Source organism: Mandrillus leucophaeus, unplaced genomic scaffold (assembly GCF_000951045.1).
Source record: "Mandrillus leucophaeus isolate KB7577 unplaced genomic scaffold, Mleu.le_1.0 Scaffold950, whole genome shotgun sequence".
Classification (NCBI taxonomy): domain Eukaryota; kingdom Metazoa; phylum Chordata; class Mammalia; order Primates; family Cercopithecidae; genus Mandrillus; species Mandrillus leucophaeus.
In genome coordinates, this window is record NW_012110364.1 from 333,002 (window position 1) to 351,214 (window position 18,213).

The 18,213-nt window shown below is 41.6% G+C and overlaps 1 protein-coding gene across 1 annotated transcript in view; it reads right to left on the reverse strand.

The window, feature by feature from the left end:
- DPYS (dihydropyrimidinase) overlaps window positions 1-18,213 on the reverse strand; it is an 88,593-nt gene that overhangs the window by 12,554 nt on the left and 57,826 nt on the right. The window contains exon 8 of the mRNA XM_011970540.1: window positions 749-956. Within this exon, the coding sequence (XP_011825930.1) occupies window positions 749-956 (208 nt within the window). The remainder of the gene's footprint in view (window positions 1-748; window positions 957-18,213) is intronic.

The window sequence follows — 18,213 nt, forward strand, 5'->3', positions numbered from 1 at the left end:
AGGCCACACAGCTAGGAAATGGTGGCGAGGGCAAGACAGAATTTGTATTTAGGTCTTCTCCAGTCCAAAACTCCACCATTGCGCTGGTGGTCATAAAAACAAACCTTGCAGATCTTCAACTGGGAGCACATTTTTTCAAGGGGCTGGGGCTGAACTCTGAACTCCATTACACTAATGCACAGAGGTCACACCTCCCACAGTGGCTCTCAGCCAATGACTGGGCCTGGCCTGTAGCTGGGAGATCTGAGACATGGCTCTAGGACTCCCTGAAGGCCTTTCTCAGCCTCCCCTAGACTGTAGGGTATTCCAGGATGATCCTTTACCCATTTTCTCCCTTTCTTTTCTTCACTGGTTTCAGACTTAACTTAAAATCTGAGGGCTCTCCCAATCTTTTCCAGCCATCTCCTAGTTTCTTTCACGGGTGTTTCCCCTAATAAAACTCATACACCTGTATCCATCTGGGTGTCTGCCTCTTGGAGGACCCTGACTAACACAATTGCCAAAAGCCCCCACCAGATTCTCCCACAATCTGGAAATCCCGAACTGACCTATCAGTCTGCAAGGGGAAATGCATCCATCCAACAGTGATCCTTTCTCTAAAACATGGCATCTCTAATCTCTCATATCAATCCTGACACCCCAGGAACACCTTAAACCAAGTGTAGTGTCAACACCACCACTACCAACCAGATATCCAGGAGCAGGAGACAGTCTGACCTGTAGCAGTATCCCACTGTGGCACACTCACCTGGTCTCGCTGCTTTATTCGTTTGTAAATATATTCAGCAAATGGTTTTCGAGGAATAAACTTCCCATCTCCTGCTGTGACACTGAACACTCCGGCTTCATACACCACTTTGCCTCTTGAAATAGTCACAAGGGGCACCCCGTGGCAAACCATGCCCTCGAAAATGTTGAAGTTAACAGCCTGATGATGAGTTTTTGCTGAGATAGTCCTATATTTGTGAAAACAACAAATAAGTTCCAGATCATCACCAGCTCACTTGATAAATATAAAATACTAAAAGAAGAATGACTTAGAAGAAAATTTAGCAACTCTATTAGGTCATAGCTTCATCACTGTAACAAGTGACTTTAAGAATAGAACATAACATTAACATTTCATTACAAAGTAATTACATTTTTCTGAGAGAAAAACCCAAGAGATCACTCTTTAAGGTGATTAATGAGGGTAGAGTGGGTGGAAGGAGGGCATTGTCTTTTATGTTCAGATTTTAAAATTATTTGTATTTATATGTTAACATTTTTTCATTTTTAAGTTATAAAATATTTTTAAACACAGATGACTGATGAACACACTGACCCTATATCCAGCTCTATGGAATTTTAACTTTTTGTAGATACAATGGAGGCTTCTTCAAAACCCCTTCCCAAATCCCATGCCTGCTCCTGCCTTCCCAAAGGAAATAGCTATTTGATAGTTATCAACTGGATTTGGTAGTTATCAAGGAAAAGTATGTATGTAATTTCTTTCATTGTCTGTACCAAAACTAGAAATTTGAAGATAACAGAAATAACCAAATATGTTGGAATATAATCTCTTAGCATATTCTATGTCATACATGTGTCATCATTCTCAGTAGTTTAATAATATTTTTCAATCTTACACAAAATGATTGATGACTTCCAGGCTAGGTATTTGAAAATGCTACATGCCTCCTTTCCTTAAATCTCATTAAATGGAAAAGAAAAAAATCTGGCAGCAGTGAATAATATGAGCATAATCTGAGTCCTTTTTTTCTTTAAAATTTTTTATTTCCATAGTTTTTGGGGAACAGGTGGTGTTTGGTTACATGAGTAAGTTCTTTAGTGATGATTTGTGAGATTTTGGTGCACCCATCACCCGAGTAGTGTACACTGAACCCAGTGTGTAGTCTTTTATCCCTCACCCCTTCCCACCCTTTCCCCCTGAGTCCCCAGAGTCCATGCTGCCATTCTTATGCCTTCACATCCTCATAGCTTTGCTCCCACTTACGAATGAGAACACATGATGTTTGGTTTTCCATTCCCGCGTTACTTCACTTAGAATAATAGCATAATTTGAATTCTGGTAGAAGGTTCTACAATCCCTCTCAGGAATGGATTAAAGAGATAAATTTTGCTAAAATCCTCAAGGCTGAGTGAGTCTAAGGAGGAGCAGCTCAAAGTTCCCCCAGCCTTATCTGGAAGGGCTGAGGAGGAAGCCCCAGCTGCTGTGTGTGTGCTGCAGTCCTAGAAATGAACAAGATAACACTGCCTGGTCCTTGGTCCAAGTGCTTACTTGGTTTCCAATCCCAACATGCCCAGACAGAATTCTTGACTTTTAATGCTGACCACAACCCACCCGCTCAAGTTTGCTCCTCCCTTGAGTTCTCATCTCAGTAAATGACATCACCATTTATCTTTCCTCACCCCTCAAGCCAGCATCAAGCTACTTTGTTCTACCTCCTCCCAAAATAAGACCCCCCTCCTCCTCTCCCCCTCTCCATGGCTCCCACTGGAGTCTACACCATCATCTCTCACCTGGACAACTCCAACAACTCTTACTGGCTTCTTTGTTTCAACTCTTACCACCACCCCCCCGCCCCCCGGCATTCCTTACCACTCTCCACAAAGCTGCTCAAATTATCTTTTAAAAATGAAGATCAGATCATGTCACTTTCCTGCTTGAAACCCTCAGTGGCTCCAGGCTGCTACCTAAGAGCCAAATAGCTGTAAAAAAGCACAGTGATGATAATAATAAAAAAGAATCTGCTCCCAGTGAGAAACAGCTGCCACGGAAAGGAGAAAGAGGAGCATCTAGTATGTCATGGAGATGGTTTATAACATCTTATTTCATCTTTAGAACACCTCTCCAAGGTAGAGAGTATTTTCCACATTTTGTAGGAAAAATAAATTGAGATTTAGAAAGGTTATATCATTTGCCAAAGGACATATGACTAGTTTGATGAAATTGGGATTTTTTTTTAATTTTAACTTTAATTTTTTGAGATCAGGTCTTGCTCTTATTGCCCAGGCTGGAAGTACAGTGGTGTGACCATAGCTCACTGCAATCTCTACCTCCTCAGTTCAAGTGATCCTCCCACCTCAGCCTCCCAAGTAGCTGGCACTACAGGCATGTGCCACCACACCAGGCTAATTTTTATATTGTTTTTGGTAGAGACAGGGTTTAGTCATGTTACCCAGGATGGTCTCGAACTCCAAGGCTCAAGCAATCCACCCAACTTGGCTTTCCAAAGTGCTGGGATTACAAGCATGAATCACTGCACCTGGCCTGGAAACTTGGATCTTTTTATATTTTTAAAATTTACAATAAAAATGATCTTTTGGTGTACATTTCTATGAATGTTTACACATATATAGATTTGTGTTGCCATCAAACAATTAAGACACAGAACAGTGCTACCACTACCCCAGACTCACACTATCCCTTTGTAGTCACGCCCTCCCCCAATCCCTAACACCTGGCAACCACTGATCTAGTCTTCATTACTATAGTTTTCTCTTTTCAAGACTGTCATATAAGTAGAATCAAAGAGTATGTAATCTTTCAAGACTGACTTCTTTAATTCCACATCAATCCTTGGAGATTCATCCAATTTGTTGTGTGTATGAATAGCTCCTTTTTTGTTGCTGCATACTATTCCACTGTATGGACATACCACAGTGTGCTATACATTCACCCACTGAAGGTCATCTGAGTTGTTTCTAAATAGTTTTTTTGATGAATATGAGTAGAGCTGTTATAAACATTCAGGTACCTGTTTTGCATGAATATTTCTCTAATGTAAATACCCAGGAGTGAAATTGCTGGGTCATATTTTAAGTGTATGCTGCAGCAAAAAAAAGAGCTTTCAGTGACCTTAGGAACCAACTTACTGATATAAAGAAATGTCAAGGAATCACCAAGAAGCAGGAGGCAGGTACAAATACAACAATAATTTCAAACATTAAGAAGGATGGAGGGGTATTAATCCAGTGGTAAATAACATCACTAAAACAGGAAAATGAAGAAAATATTTAAAGGAATACTAAGTATAGAATGAGTTATGATGAATTATGGTGATGCAAGATACAAACTCCAAGAAAATAAAGCTAGGAAACAATATAGAGGGGTTTCAGACTTTCAGGGTGAAAAGACTTTATATGGCCATTACAATCTGTCAAATATTTCCATAGCCTGGGCAGCTGAAATCCTAAGCATCACAGTTACATTGATGGGAGGGACTCTTGGTATTGTATTACAGCATACTATATAAAGAAGATTTTTGGACTGATGCATTAGTAAGGCTGCTATATGAAGAAAGTAAAATGAATTAAAAATTTGTGCTGAAATGGTTATTTAAAGTACATGAATGGGAGGAAAAAAGAAATTCTTAAGAGTTACTGAAGTTCTTAGGGAAAACATCTAACAGAAGAAATAATCTTTATACACAAAGACTGTCATTACAATGTTGCCTAAACTATTTAAAAACTGAAGCATAACTATTTTCCAAAGTCAGTTCTATAGAATATTAGGCATGTATGAAAGACTAGAATTAAAAATACTGTCAGAAGCAAAAACCCTGATAATTATGTAATATTAATGGAAAAACAGAGAGTACGTACATTATGTCTACCAGAAAAATATATATGCATGTGGGCAAATAAATACAGGAGGGAATATACAAAGTAGCTTTTTCTGTGGGTTAAGAAAAGGAAGATGGCGGATTCCAAGTATCTTCAGCGTTCTTGTTATACTATTTCCTTGACATAAGTTGTGATCTTAAAATGAGGTTGACACAGCAAAATATCAAATCGGATTTCTTTGCCTTGAAGGTCATTACCTTGACTTTCTCAGCCTTGGGGTTAGCAAGAGAAAGAGGACAATTAGACAACATCTAAGAGATTCTTTATAATAAGTCATTATGTAAATGAAGTCAAATTAACACAAAATGTAAATTTGAGGCATTATCACCAGCAGCAAAAGGAATGTGCTTCCACTTTCACATTGGAAGGTGTCTGACAGGGTGTCATTTGGCACCCAACTTTTTCTTTCCAGCTTAAGCTGTAATTCTCCAATCTTCGGAGCTTTCCCACTTCTGAATCCTTGCACATGAGGTTATCTTTTCCCTAAATGCCCTCCTCACTTCTGCCCTTCTCCCTTCCCTAAAACTCCACCCAAGAATCCTGGTCCCTAGAAGCTGACCCTGATGACACGGGGTGAAACTGAACATTTTCCTCGGTCATTTAGCATTATCTGAAAGTATCACAATGGTCTCTTGACAAGGCTCTCTTTTCCTACTTGGTGCACGTTTTAAGAAAGAGACTAGGTTGGTTTAGCTTCAGCACATACTACGTGCTTTATAAATGTTTATGTGATGATCAAATAAAAAGATTGCATGATTGTCTTCCTGTTTAGTCAGGTCAATTTAAATTCCTGCCTCCACTGTCCTCTGGGACATGACTGTGTTTTGGGAACACAACACTGAAGTAAATGAGAGGTAAACATCCAGTCCATTTCTGTTGGGTTTTCTAGCATGCTGTCCAGGTTAATTAGTAATGAATAAATAAGTAAAATTGTTATAACTATCATTCTTAGTGGCATCTTAGCTTATATGAAATACTTGTTCACTAATACCTATAAATACTTGGCGATTCTAATATTATCAACTGTAATAAGCACACAGCTCAGTATTATTACTACCTTTCCAAGATGATAATGCTGAAATAGAGCTGTTTCAGAACTTGCACAAGGTTCATGTAGTTTAATATTGAATGAACTTGTGAGAGGCAGAAACCACTTTCAACTTTTGAGAATACTGTTATATTTGTAACCCTGCCATAAGAAAGTTTTAAAACTTGTGGTACAATTTCAATATTTAATTCTAGATAGTTTTAAACATAATAATACAAAACAATATCATCACATGATATATCAGATTACTACCAAACGATTTAAAATCTATGCATTTGTTGTGCAGTTTGGGAGATGTGGTCCATTATCGGAACAAATGCAAGTTCAGAGTCACACATCTTTGTAAGGACATCTGTCATTCCTTTGAACACACTTCCTCTGGGAATTCTCCCCATGGCAGAAGCCAAAAACATGTCTTCCCAGCCTTCTTTGCAGCTGGGGCCCAGGCATGTCACCTGGGCTCCTTCAAAATGATGCCCTAGCACCAGACTTTGCCTGGCAAGTTGGTGACACAGGAAGCAGCTACCACAGGAATCCATGTGGAGGACAGAGATGGGTCAATCCTGGATTTAGGGCCAGCTGTGACAGAGATTCTAGCAGTAGGATCAGAGCTCCACCACAGTGAGGTGATCTACAGTATCTGTGCCTAGGAGCAGGATCAGAGTTCTCTGATGCCCTGTGGGATGCCTGGGGCATCAGTCCTGGCTGTTCCGCCTCTCAGCTTGCTCCTCCAGCCCTCCTGGAGAGTCTATGAGCCACCCAGTATCCTTCGATACATTCCCTTTTTGTTTAACTATTTAGAGTGGATTTCTCTTGATTGCAGCTAAGAACCCTGCCTGACACAGTTTTTTCTTTCAATTCTTGCAATGTACCTATGGGACTTTTAGAAAAATCTGCTTTTGTGATAACTTGAAAAGCACAAATCTGAGGTCTTTCTTGAATGTGAAGGCTGAGCCCAACTGCCCTCCAGGCATTGTCCGTAAGAGAGGCCCTGGACAGAGGTGAGTGTTTAGCGCAGTATCTTAACACGTTTCTAGGGCCATTGTCATATAGCACATGGGAACAGACCCATCCTTTCAAAACTCACCCTGTGCCTTCCTTTCACTGTAATGAAACATCCCCCAGGTTCTTGTAATTTGCCCAAAGTGACTTCTCCTGAAGCAGCTGAGGTCCAGGTGTGAAGGTCAAAGTCAGACTCAATGACCTCCCCTGCAGAGCTGGTGGGCCTCATGTCATCCGATGAGCAGACAATGCTTTGAAGGCTGGGAGACAATCTTGGAAGAAAGCAAGAAAACAGGCCGGGCATGGTGGCTCATGCCTGTAATCCCAGCACTTTGGGAGGCCGAGGCGGGCAGATCACTTGAGGTCAGGAGTTTGAGACCAGCCTGGCCAACATGGTGAACCCCGTCTCTACTAAAAATATAAAAGTTAGCGGGGCATGGTGGTACATGGCTGTAATCCCAGCTACTCAGGAGGCTGAAGCAGGAGCATCAGTTGAACCCGAGAGATGGAGGTTGCAGTGAGCCAAGATGGCACCACTGAACTCCAGCCTGGGCAACAGAGTGAGATTCCATCTCAAAAAAAAAAAAAAAAAAGCAAGAAAACCCACATCCAGGCTCTGACTAAGAGATTCAGCCAATGGACTAATACACTATTGTCACTGGGGTACAGTGACACTGTGAGATATTTGGAGCAGGCATCATGTATCTTTTGCAGTGTATCTAAGTTTTTAAGTGGGCCCCACACACTATCCCATCCTGAGACATGCAGAAGAACAAGAACTGTGGTTTGGCCCCTTGACGTCCATTCTCCCATCTTCTGGCGTCAGCACCCCAATTTTTCTTTAAGAAACTACTTTCCTGCTTTGGAGATAATCTGACAAGATCCTCAGGCATGGTTTTCTGCTTTTCCCTAACCAAGAGACGGGCAATTGCATTCTCTTTCCCAGTAATTTAGAATATTTTGCAGGGTGACAAAAATAATTAAAAGCGGTTGGAGGGTACACCCCTGAGCTCAGACCAATTCCTTCTGCAAGCTGCCTGGGGCCGCCCTGGGCTCCAACCATTCCAAGCCAGAGCAGGGACTGTGCCTTCCATCTGTGAGCTCCCCGTGGCCTTCCCACAGAGTGTGTTTTCACTGAAGTGAGCACAGGTTAGTTACCAGGGTTTGCAACCAAAGTCCCTGACTGATAGACACCTTGTTCTCTGGAGAATAATTCCCTTAATGAAGAACCCATGGATGTTTCTGAGGCACAGTTCAAAAGGCCTGTGACTCAAAAAGAACCAAGAAGATATTTTCAACTAAATCTTTCTGCAGAACAGATGCAGATGTGGGGCGATGTTCTCACTCCATTTGTAGGCAAAAGCAAAGAGCTGCAAGATTCATTACTAAACAGTTTTCAAATTTCCCAAATGCAAAGCAGCTCAAGAGAGCGGCAATTGTGAGAAATACATTCTCTCTCATGATTGATTGGACAGCTAGGATTTTGGCCTGCTCTGGCAGTAACAGGAAGGATACAGAATGATGAAAGGCTGACCATCTAGGGAGTGAGGCTGAGTTCCTGGCCGCTGACTCTTCATTAGCAGATTCACAGAAAGGGTATTGTCCATGGTCACTCTGCCCCTAGGCAAAAGCTACTCTTTGTTAAGCTCACTTTAAGCCTATATGAAAGAGGCACGTCTCGCTGCAGAGGGGTGTCAAGGCTGTCTTACTGAGTCCCAATTATACACGTCTCCAAGGCAGAAGCAGATACGGAAGCAGAAGCCCTGAAAACATTAAGCTGTTTTCCAACTTAGCCAATAACTTTGATACCACTCACATCACAGCTGCAGAAAAACATTCTGTGCCTTTGCGAATAGCTTTCTGTCAAAGAGCCGCGTGCTCTTCCAGATGAGAAAATCACTGAAGCGGAGCCTGCAGAAGACAGCAACACCACCCGTGCGCATTCGGGGGAACATTGTGGAGAGGAAGAGAATTGATTAGAGGAATGTGGGTCTCCCCAACCCCAGAGAAATGACTTGTTTTAGGTATTCTGTTCTATTCTGTCCCACTCAGGCACTTTGGCCTTGCAACAGATAGGTTCTTACCAGGTTGCCATGAGAAACAAAAAAAGTTAATAGAATCATGTCAGGATTATTAGTGGCATCTTTAAAAATATACCTCATCTCTCTACATTGTGTTGTGTGATGCCCTATATATTCAATGTGAAACAATAATAATCATGACATCTTCCTATGAGGTAGGTATTATTATTATTATTATTATTATTATTATTCCCAGGGGCTAGATGAGGATGATGAGGCACAGAAAGATTAATAACATTCACCCCATGTTACATAGCTAGTAAATTCACGTAGCTGAGACATGAATATGATGTATGATACAAGCCTGGGCCTTTGGCTTCAGAGGTTGTGCTCTTAACCACTAGACAATACTGCCCCTTGAAAGCTTTACGGGAAGCTACCTGGAAAGCATGCAGTTGATGAAAACATTCTTAATCCACCAGAAAATAAATAGGAAGCAGCTTGTTTCATACTCCATGATGTTTCTTGGTCTGTTTTCTGTTTAGCAGTAAAGGATTTAGGATGCTATTAAGAACTCCTTAAGCCAAAATTGACCAGTCATTCTTGATGTAATCACCATAGAAGATTTTTTTTTAAACGTGTGTTCTGTCTATTTCAAACTACCTCTTCTGTCAATTTCTTAGATGTGACAAGTTATATAAATGGGGAGCAAAGCAGCCACATCTCTGGAAATGCTAAATGGTGCTGCTTCAAGTACATCGTCATTATTAAGCAAAGTTGCCACTCACTGCACCCATCAATCTTCCACCCTCTATTTAGACTTCTACACCCGCCCCCTGCAGAAGAGAAAATGGGAATTGCCTCAGCCACATTATTAAATCTAAATTGGACAATAATTTGGAACTCTATCGGTGCTCAGTAGATGACAAAATACTTAATGCAGGTTTATAAAAATGCTCCCCAAACATTGACTTAAAGGAATAAATTTCACTCTGGTATTTTGTCCTTGGAGGTATGTAATATAGGTCATGGATGGTGATGTAGATCATGGTGAGATAAACTGGATTTAGACATGAGCAAGCTGACCTTGTATGTAGGTACCGTGTCCTTCACCTCCTATGCCTCACATAGTACTGAGCAAACAGAGGCATTTTATACATGTATTTGTTTATCTGCAAATAAGCTATTAGCAAATTTCTGGATTTCTACTTAGCATAAATATTCCATGTTCTATACGGTAGTTTTCAGGAAGTGGGAAACTAAAAATAATTTAGTGTCTTTAAGGAACAGGAACTGAATGTGAATCAGTCAACCTAGCATGATACTAGGATGTATGTCTTATGAATATTAAACAGATAAGTACTTATAGGTAAGGTATGATTATTAGCTTTTGGAAAGCCAGGCTATTGGCCTGACATACTGGTGAGAGTTAGAAATAACTTTCTGGGGTCACGTGTGAACTTGGTCTTATAATTTTATTGTCATCCTTCCCAGGAAGCTGTCTTGCCTTTGGCAAGCTGACACTGCTTGACAGACTACGGGGACAACTTGAGCAGGAAAAGATGTCAGTTTCCTATATGGAAATACACTGGGTAAAACTCACATAACATCCTTCCTGAAAGTATACAATAGGCCAGGGACTTATTGGTATGTTTAGCTTTAGCTCCATATTTTAGGAAGAAAAAGGAATTGAGAGACAGGACTAGCCGGATTTCCTAGGTCGACTAAGAATCCCTGTGCCTAGCTGGGAAGGTGGCCGCATCCACCTTTAAACACGGGGCTTGCAACTTAGCTCACACCCGACCAATCAGGTAGTAAAGAGAGCTCACTAAAATGCAAATTAGGCAAAAACAGGAGGTAAAGAAATAGCCAATCATCCATCACCTGTGAGCACAGTGGGAGGGACAATGATCGGGATATAAACCCAGGCATTCAAGCCGGCAATGGCTACCCTCTTTGGGTCCCCTCCCTTTGTATGGGAGCTCTGTTTTCACTGTATTCACCTTGCAACTGCACTGTCTTCTGGTCCGTGTTTGTTACCTCTTGAGCTGAGCTTTCGCTCCCCGTCCACCACTGCTGTTTGCGGCAGTCACAGACATGCGGCTGACTTCCATCCCTCCAGATCCAGCAGGGTGTCCGCTGTGCTCCTGATCCAGTGAGGTGCCCATTGCCGCTCCCGATGGGGCTAAAGGCTTGCCATTGTTCCTGCATGGCTAAGCGCCTGGGTTCCTCCTAATAGAGCTGGACACTAGTCACTGGGTTCCACAATTCTCTTCCATGACCCAGGCTTCTAATAGAGCTACAACACTCACTGCATGGCCCAAGATTCCGTTCCTTGGAATCCGTGAGGCCAAGAACCCCAGGTCAGAGAACACGAGGCTTGCCACCATCTTGGAAGTGGCCTGCCACCATTTTGCAAGCGGCCCACCACCATCTTGGGAGCTCTGGGAGCAAGTCCCCGTCCTAACCTCCCCCAACAGAATGACTAGACTGTGAAGGGAAGACAGGAAGGAGCGCTGTCAATTTAAGGGATGGAAAAGAGAAGCTGGATAACAGAAATATCTGGGGGACTTACAAACTTTACTCTTTTTTTGAAAGGAAGAAGATGACCTATTTTCCCTCCATCCCTACTGAGGGAAATGAAAAGAGTTAGTAAGCATAAATGCTGACAGATGAAATGTAGTTTGACACTGGAAAATAACTTCCTGACCACCAGGGAGTGAGGTATGTTAGTAAAAGAGAGAAGGAAAGTCTATGGTCAAGCCAGACAACCATGAAACCCAGAATGCTTATGTGAAATCCACAAAAATGGGCTGCAGCACTCCTTTAAAGGTCAGGAGAACTTCAAGTTCTGCAATCCTAAGAATCAAGACTTGGCCTCCAACTTTCCTGAGAAGGTAACAAGGCAAACAGAAACATAAATGTCCTTGATTCTATTCCCACGTCACAGCTGAAGGGGCACTCAGAAACTCCAAAGCCATCACAAACATGTTCTTATAACAGGCATAACAAATATTTATGGCCTGTTTGCTCTGAGTTAGGCATTAAAAGCATTATCTTTAATCCTCACGATAAACATATGATATCAATAGTAGTATTATTATCCCTATTTTGTGGATGAGAACACTAAGGCTGAATAAGGTTGCCTAAGACACAGTTGGCACATGGAAAAACTAGATCTTGAACTCAGATTTGTGTGGTAAAAAGGGTTCCCAGCTTATTTGAACCTAATGCAGGGTCTGTAAGCTCTTTTGGAAGTGACCTGAGACAGTCAGTAACCATGCAACGCTCACTGTACTAGTACCAAGCTTATATATTTCTGCCAAGGCTAGGAAGTTTTACCTAATGCTCACTGCTCAAAACCACCCGTCGGTTTTGAATTGATGAAGTCACTTAAGATCTAAGTGTTTAAGTGGAATTTGTTTAGAATCTTCTAAACTTAAATGAGTAAACAAAATAAGAGTTGTGAATAACAAAGTAACTTCCTGCTTCACTGTCTGAAGACTGTGCTGTGGCAAAATAAGGCAAAAAGCCTTCCAGGCATCAAAGTCTCGTTGGTGTGAACTGGAGATCAGGATGTCCAACTGAAGAGATGACCTTGGATATTCAATGAGAGGAGTCTGAAATCTTCAAATCTCTAAACCAGAGGTTGGCAAACCATGGCCCACAGGCCAAATGCGGCCCACAGTCTGCATTGTAAATAAAGTTTTATTGAAACACAGTCACATTCATTTACATATTCATTACATATTATTTGTTGCTGCTTTTGCACTACAACAGCAGAGTTGAGTACTAGCAACACAGTCCATACGGCCTACAAAGCCAAAAAAAAAAGGACTATATGACTCTTTACAAAAAGTTTGCTTTTCCCCTGCTCTGAATGTCTCCAGTGGCAAAAACAAACAAACAAACAAAAAGCAACAATAACAACACAAGGCTCCTGAAGAGTAATTGGAAGACCTAAAATTTGGTGTGACAGAGCCACAAATAAGAAAAAAAAATGACAGTCAAGGACCTAAAGGGAGCGAGAACAAAAGGGATGGGGGGAAAAAAAAGTAACCACTAAAAGTTACAGTGCCAGAGGGACACCAATGACCGTCCCCACAGCGTCAGGTGTGGCCACTATCCATGAAGCATCTCTGTATTCCAAGTACTTTCAGGTACATTGCCTCACTGAGTCTCTCAGCAATCCACATTTGTATTTCCGTTTAACAGATGAGAAAACAGAGACTCAGAGAGCTTGAGTAACTTGTCCTGAGTCAGCAGAGCCAGAAATCAAACTTAGCAGGCTGACACTGACCCCACTCCATTCTCCTGCCCCAATACTCCAGCCATCAGTGTTCATCCCCTGCTTAAAGGATGAAAGCACTATACTCTTCACTCATTCAATTACCTGATACTGGAATTTTAACAGTAATTATCTACTTTACATCTGAGAACTTGGTGACAGCTAATCATCTCTTCCAGCGGTGATGCATGCTAGCGTTTCATTGACACTCCTGAAATAGAGCATCTTGGAGGCTGTCAGAGCTAGAAGCTCAGCCTCAGGGTCCCAATTAGCAACTAAGTTGTATGGTTCAAGTTTTGGCCAATCTAAAAGGTGTCTGCTTCCAGGAAGCACAGTCAGCTGGCACTTATGTAGTCACTGTAACATCACCTCTGTCGGCCTGGAACAGGCACAAGGCTAATCCAAGGTGGTGATGCTGAAAAGTTGCAGAACCGCAGACCTTGAAACTGACTCAGCTTCACCAGGGAGCATGCCTGAGGGCATCCATGCTGGAGGGGGTGGAGGGGAGCAGTGCGCAGGAGGGCACCATGAGCTGCCTGCCACAGCCAGATGCTCCAGGATTCGCTGACTTGCTCGGCCAAGTTCGTAGGGTGCTTAAAACTCTGGGCACTGTTGCAAAGAATTCACATGTATCAACTCTCAGCCTTTGATATGGGCATTATGATCATTCCCCTTTGACAGACAAGGAAATTGAAGCAAACCAAGGTGAAGTAACTCCCCCTGGGCTACACTGTCAATAAGTGGAGGGACAGATTACCAACCCGGGCAGTTGGGCTCCAGAGACCAAATATGAACCCCTGTGCTGTAAGTGCCCCTTCCTTGCCTGCCCTTCTAAGAGGCTGTAAGCTCTGCAGTGGTTAAGAGTCTAGATACTGCAGTCAAGCAGGCCTGCTCTGAATCCCAGCTCTGTCCTTTCCAGTGTGTGAACTGGGGCAAATGATTTAACCTCTCTGAACCTCCGTTGTTTTCTTCTTAAAATGGTTACCTGCATTGATAATGGTATCTACACCTAGAGCTCTGGTGGAGGGCAGAAGTGACACAGCAGCCATTTTGCACACATGATACCTGCTGACTCATCTTGTGGTGTGAGAATGTGGTCAGGTTTGCAATGCTCCACCTTCCCCCTGGATCCTCCTTCACCTGCTCCGACTCCTGGGCCAGGTGTGTGACTTTGGTCCCATGACCAAAGGCAGCCACCCACACCACATACCCAGGGCAAAGGCAACAAGAACAGGCTTAGGTCTCCATCTTTCCCTGTGGGGCTCCAGCTCCTGGTCGGGGTTCGACCTGGTCCTTGCTTTTCCCACTTCACCTCCATCTTCCCTTCCTGACCACTGGTCTGCAGGCTCCAGCATCAGACATGAAGGCAGCAGCCTTGCAGACAGTCCAGCCCCTATGAGCGTGGAAGGTCAAGTCATACATATGTATGTGTATGTGTATATTTATGCATGTATATATGCACACATATGCATATGTATAATCACACACACACACAGACATCCAAGTGGATCTACTTTTCTGATTGAACCCTGACTAATATATCCTGGCTAGGTTATTCCTGGAATAGTTTCCTGATCGTTTTGCTTCCAACAGCATTCACCCTTGACATTTTCACTTTCTTTTCTTACATTTACTAATAGCACTTCAGTGGTTGGAAGCCATGGCCAAGGCCATCTATTATGAAAATGATGCTAATAAGGAAAAGTATTCAATTGGAGCTTCCATTTACTGCATGCTATTAAAGACTATGTGAGAAGTTTTTCATACATTATTTTATTCAATCCTCATTATTTTATTTAACCCTATGGAAGCAGAGTTTTCTCATACTTATAAATGAAGCAATAGAGGCTCAGAGAAGCCAAGTAACTCACCTCAGAGCATAATATGAGTGTATATGACTCAAATACTATGTGCTTACCCACTGTATAGTGTCTCTCACTATAAGCGATCCATCCAGAACACAAGTCTAGAGCCAAATGCACATTTATATAAAATTTTAACCCCTCTTCTTCCAGAAATACTAAAGCACTTCAAAAGGAAAACGTTAACAGGTGGTAGGATAATTAGGGATAAAAACAGAGCAGGAAAACATTAGAAAAAAAAGATGGTGCCACATACCTGTGGTAGTGGAATTTAGATCTACATAAGAGATTATACTCATTAGCATAAACTTCTATACAAAACCTTTCCCCAAAAATAGGCAACCAAAAAATGAATCCATTGAAGGCATGTTGTCATGTTTTCTTTTTGGCCGTGCATTCAATTTGTTCTCATAGGTAACAGAAAAACAATAAATGAGGCATGAGAAGAGAAGAAAAGGTTTGCCATATTTTAGGAATTGGAAACACTGCTGTATTGAAAACAAAAGTACCACTTGGTCTTTTATCATTGTTGAAAATCATTCTTGAATCATTAAACTCTTCTTGTCTCTGGTTTCTCTCTTAAATGAGGGAGAATAGTATACTAATTAGGCTTAAAATGTTACCATAAAGAAAGTTAGGTTCTAAGAAATGCGTTTCCTATGTCCAGAATCTTAAGACCACTATTCCATAGCTCTAGCCCATGAACTATATACAACCCTATTCACTTCTGGCTTAAGACAGAAAAAAAAAAAAAAAAAAAAAAAAGTCATCTTGATGGAAGAATGTAGAAACTCCCTACCATTCAATGGGTTTATTACATACTCATTCATTTTACATGCATTTATTAATCACCTACTCCATGCCAGCCATGGTTCTAGGTGCTCGGGATACAGCAGTGAACAAAGATAAAGATCTCTGCCCCCATGGAGCTCACGCCTAGTCATGCTACTTCTGCATTTGGAAGAATCTCTTTGTTATAAATATGATTCTGACATACCTTAGTGAACAAAGTCAATGTTTCCATAATAGTAACATGCTTGTAGTACTTTACAATTTATACAAAACACTTTCATGTAACTATAGCATTTATTTCTCAAAAGAGCCTTAGGGATTTTGCAAGAAATGTGACAGACCATTTAAATAAAGACACAAATAATATTATGTTACCAAAAGAAACATGAACAAAGGACATGAATAGATATTTCTTCATAAGAAAAAAACCTCAATGACTAATAAACATGAAAAAGTGTTCAATTTCCTTAGTGTTCAAATGTATGTCATTCATAGCTGAAAGGTAACAATTTTTACTTGCAAAAGTAGCAAAAATAAAAGGAAAAGCAAGAGATTGTGCTTCAAAAGATTGTACCCTTTGAAACAGTAATTTTCTTTTAGTAATCCATTCAACAGAAAAATAAGAAATTTGGTTTTAAGTTTTCAAATAGCAAAAAATGTTAAAGCTTTAAGTTACCCATTACTATGAAATCTAAATTAAGGACCTAACATTAAAAAAATTAGGCCGGGCACGGTGGCTCAAGCCTGTAATCCCAGCACTTTGGGAGGCCGAGACGGGTGGATCACGAGGTCAGGAGATCGAGACCATCCTGGCTAACACGGTGAAACCCCCTCTCTACTAAAAAGTACAAAAAACTAGCCAGGCGAGGTGGCAGGCGCCTGTAGTCCCAGCTACTCCGGAGGCTGAGGCAGGAGAATGGCGTAAACCCGGAAGGCGGAGCTTGCAGTGAGCTGAGATCCGGCCACTGCACTCCAGCCTGGGCGACAGAGCGAGACTCCGTCTCAAAAAAAAAAAAAAAATTATATAGAGGCCACTAGTCCATGCTGTCAGACAGAGTGCCTTTAAAAATCAAAGGATTCTAAAATATATTTGGATCCTCCAAGCATGTGTTTCTGTTTTTATGAGATGGAGTTTCACTCTTGTTGCCCAGGCTGGAGTGCAATGGCATGATCTTGGCTCACTGCAACCTCTGCCTCCCAGGTTTAAATGATTCTCCTGCGTCAGCCTCCCAAGTAGCTGGGATTACAGGCGCCCACCACCACTCTCAGTTAATTTTTGTATTTTTAGTAGAGACGGGGTTTCTCCATGTTGGCCAGGCTAATTTCAAACTCCTGATCTCATGATCCTGAAGTGCTGGGATTACAGGCATGAGCCACTGCGCCCAGTCAAACATGTTTAATGTCACTGTGTAATTAAATGTCTAAGGGGCATTCTACTAAAATTGTGGTTACCACTGTGCCTCACCAACATGCCAATCACAAACTAAATGTGCAGGGCCAGGCGCAGTGGCGCATGCCTGTAATCCCAGCACTTCGGGAGGCTGAGGTGGGTGGATCACTTGAGGTCAGGAGTTCAAGACCAGCCTGGCCAACATAGTGAAACCCTGTCTCTACTAAAAATGTGAAAATTAGCTGGGCATGGTGGTGCACACCTGTAATTCCAGCTACTCAGGAGGCTGAGGCAGGAGAATTGCTTGAAATAGGGAGGCAGAGGTTGCAGTGAGCCAAAATCACGCCACTGTACTCCAGCCTGGGTGACAGAGAAACTAATTAATTAATTAATTAAAATAAAAAATAAAAAAATCTTTTAAAAATACAAACTAAATATGCAGGAGAGGAAATGTATAAACAGGGGCGAAACTGTGATTGACCAAACAAACTGAAATTTGGGATAATTGTTGAATTTTTCTAAGCTTTTTCCTAGATCCCACATTATAAAAGTCATTTACTTTGGTATCTCCCTAGTGATAACTCTCTTGATAACTCTCTAGTGCTTTATCACTTTATACGTGATCATGATATTAATGCTTTTTAAAGTTCTACTATATGCCAGGCACCATATTAAAGGTATTAACTCTTTTCAAAAAGCCCCAAAAGTTGCTACAATTATTATCATATCTACATTTTGCTGGGGAGGAAAGAGCCTTGAAGAGGGCAGTCACTTGCCCAAGGTCCTGCAGCCTGTACTGGTACAGTTCAGATTTAAATACAGTTGCCTAATTTGGCTCTAAATGGCATGTCCCTTAACTATTGGGCCTAATCTTTTACCTTGTATTACAGTGATTTGAGTTATTTGGGGTGTTTCTTATCTGTCTAATTAGATCCTAAGTTCCCTTAGGGTAATAATTTTTTCACTCAACTTTGAGTACAATATATTGCATCCAGCTGGCACTCGATAAATGCTTGGTTCATACATGAGCAAGGCTGCAGTTACTTTGAAGTCACTTCTGACTCCTCTCTTTCCATTTCCAATTTTTCACCAACCTAAATTAATTCATTTTTATCCCCATTTTCCAGGCATTGATTTTGTTTGCTCTCATCTTGACTTATTCCCTCAGGCCAGACTCCTAC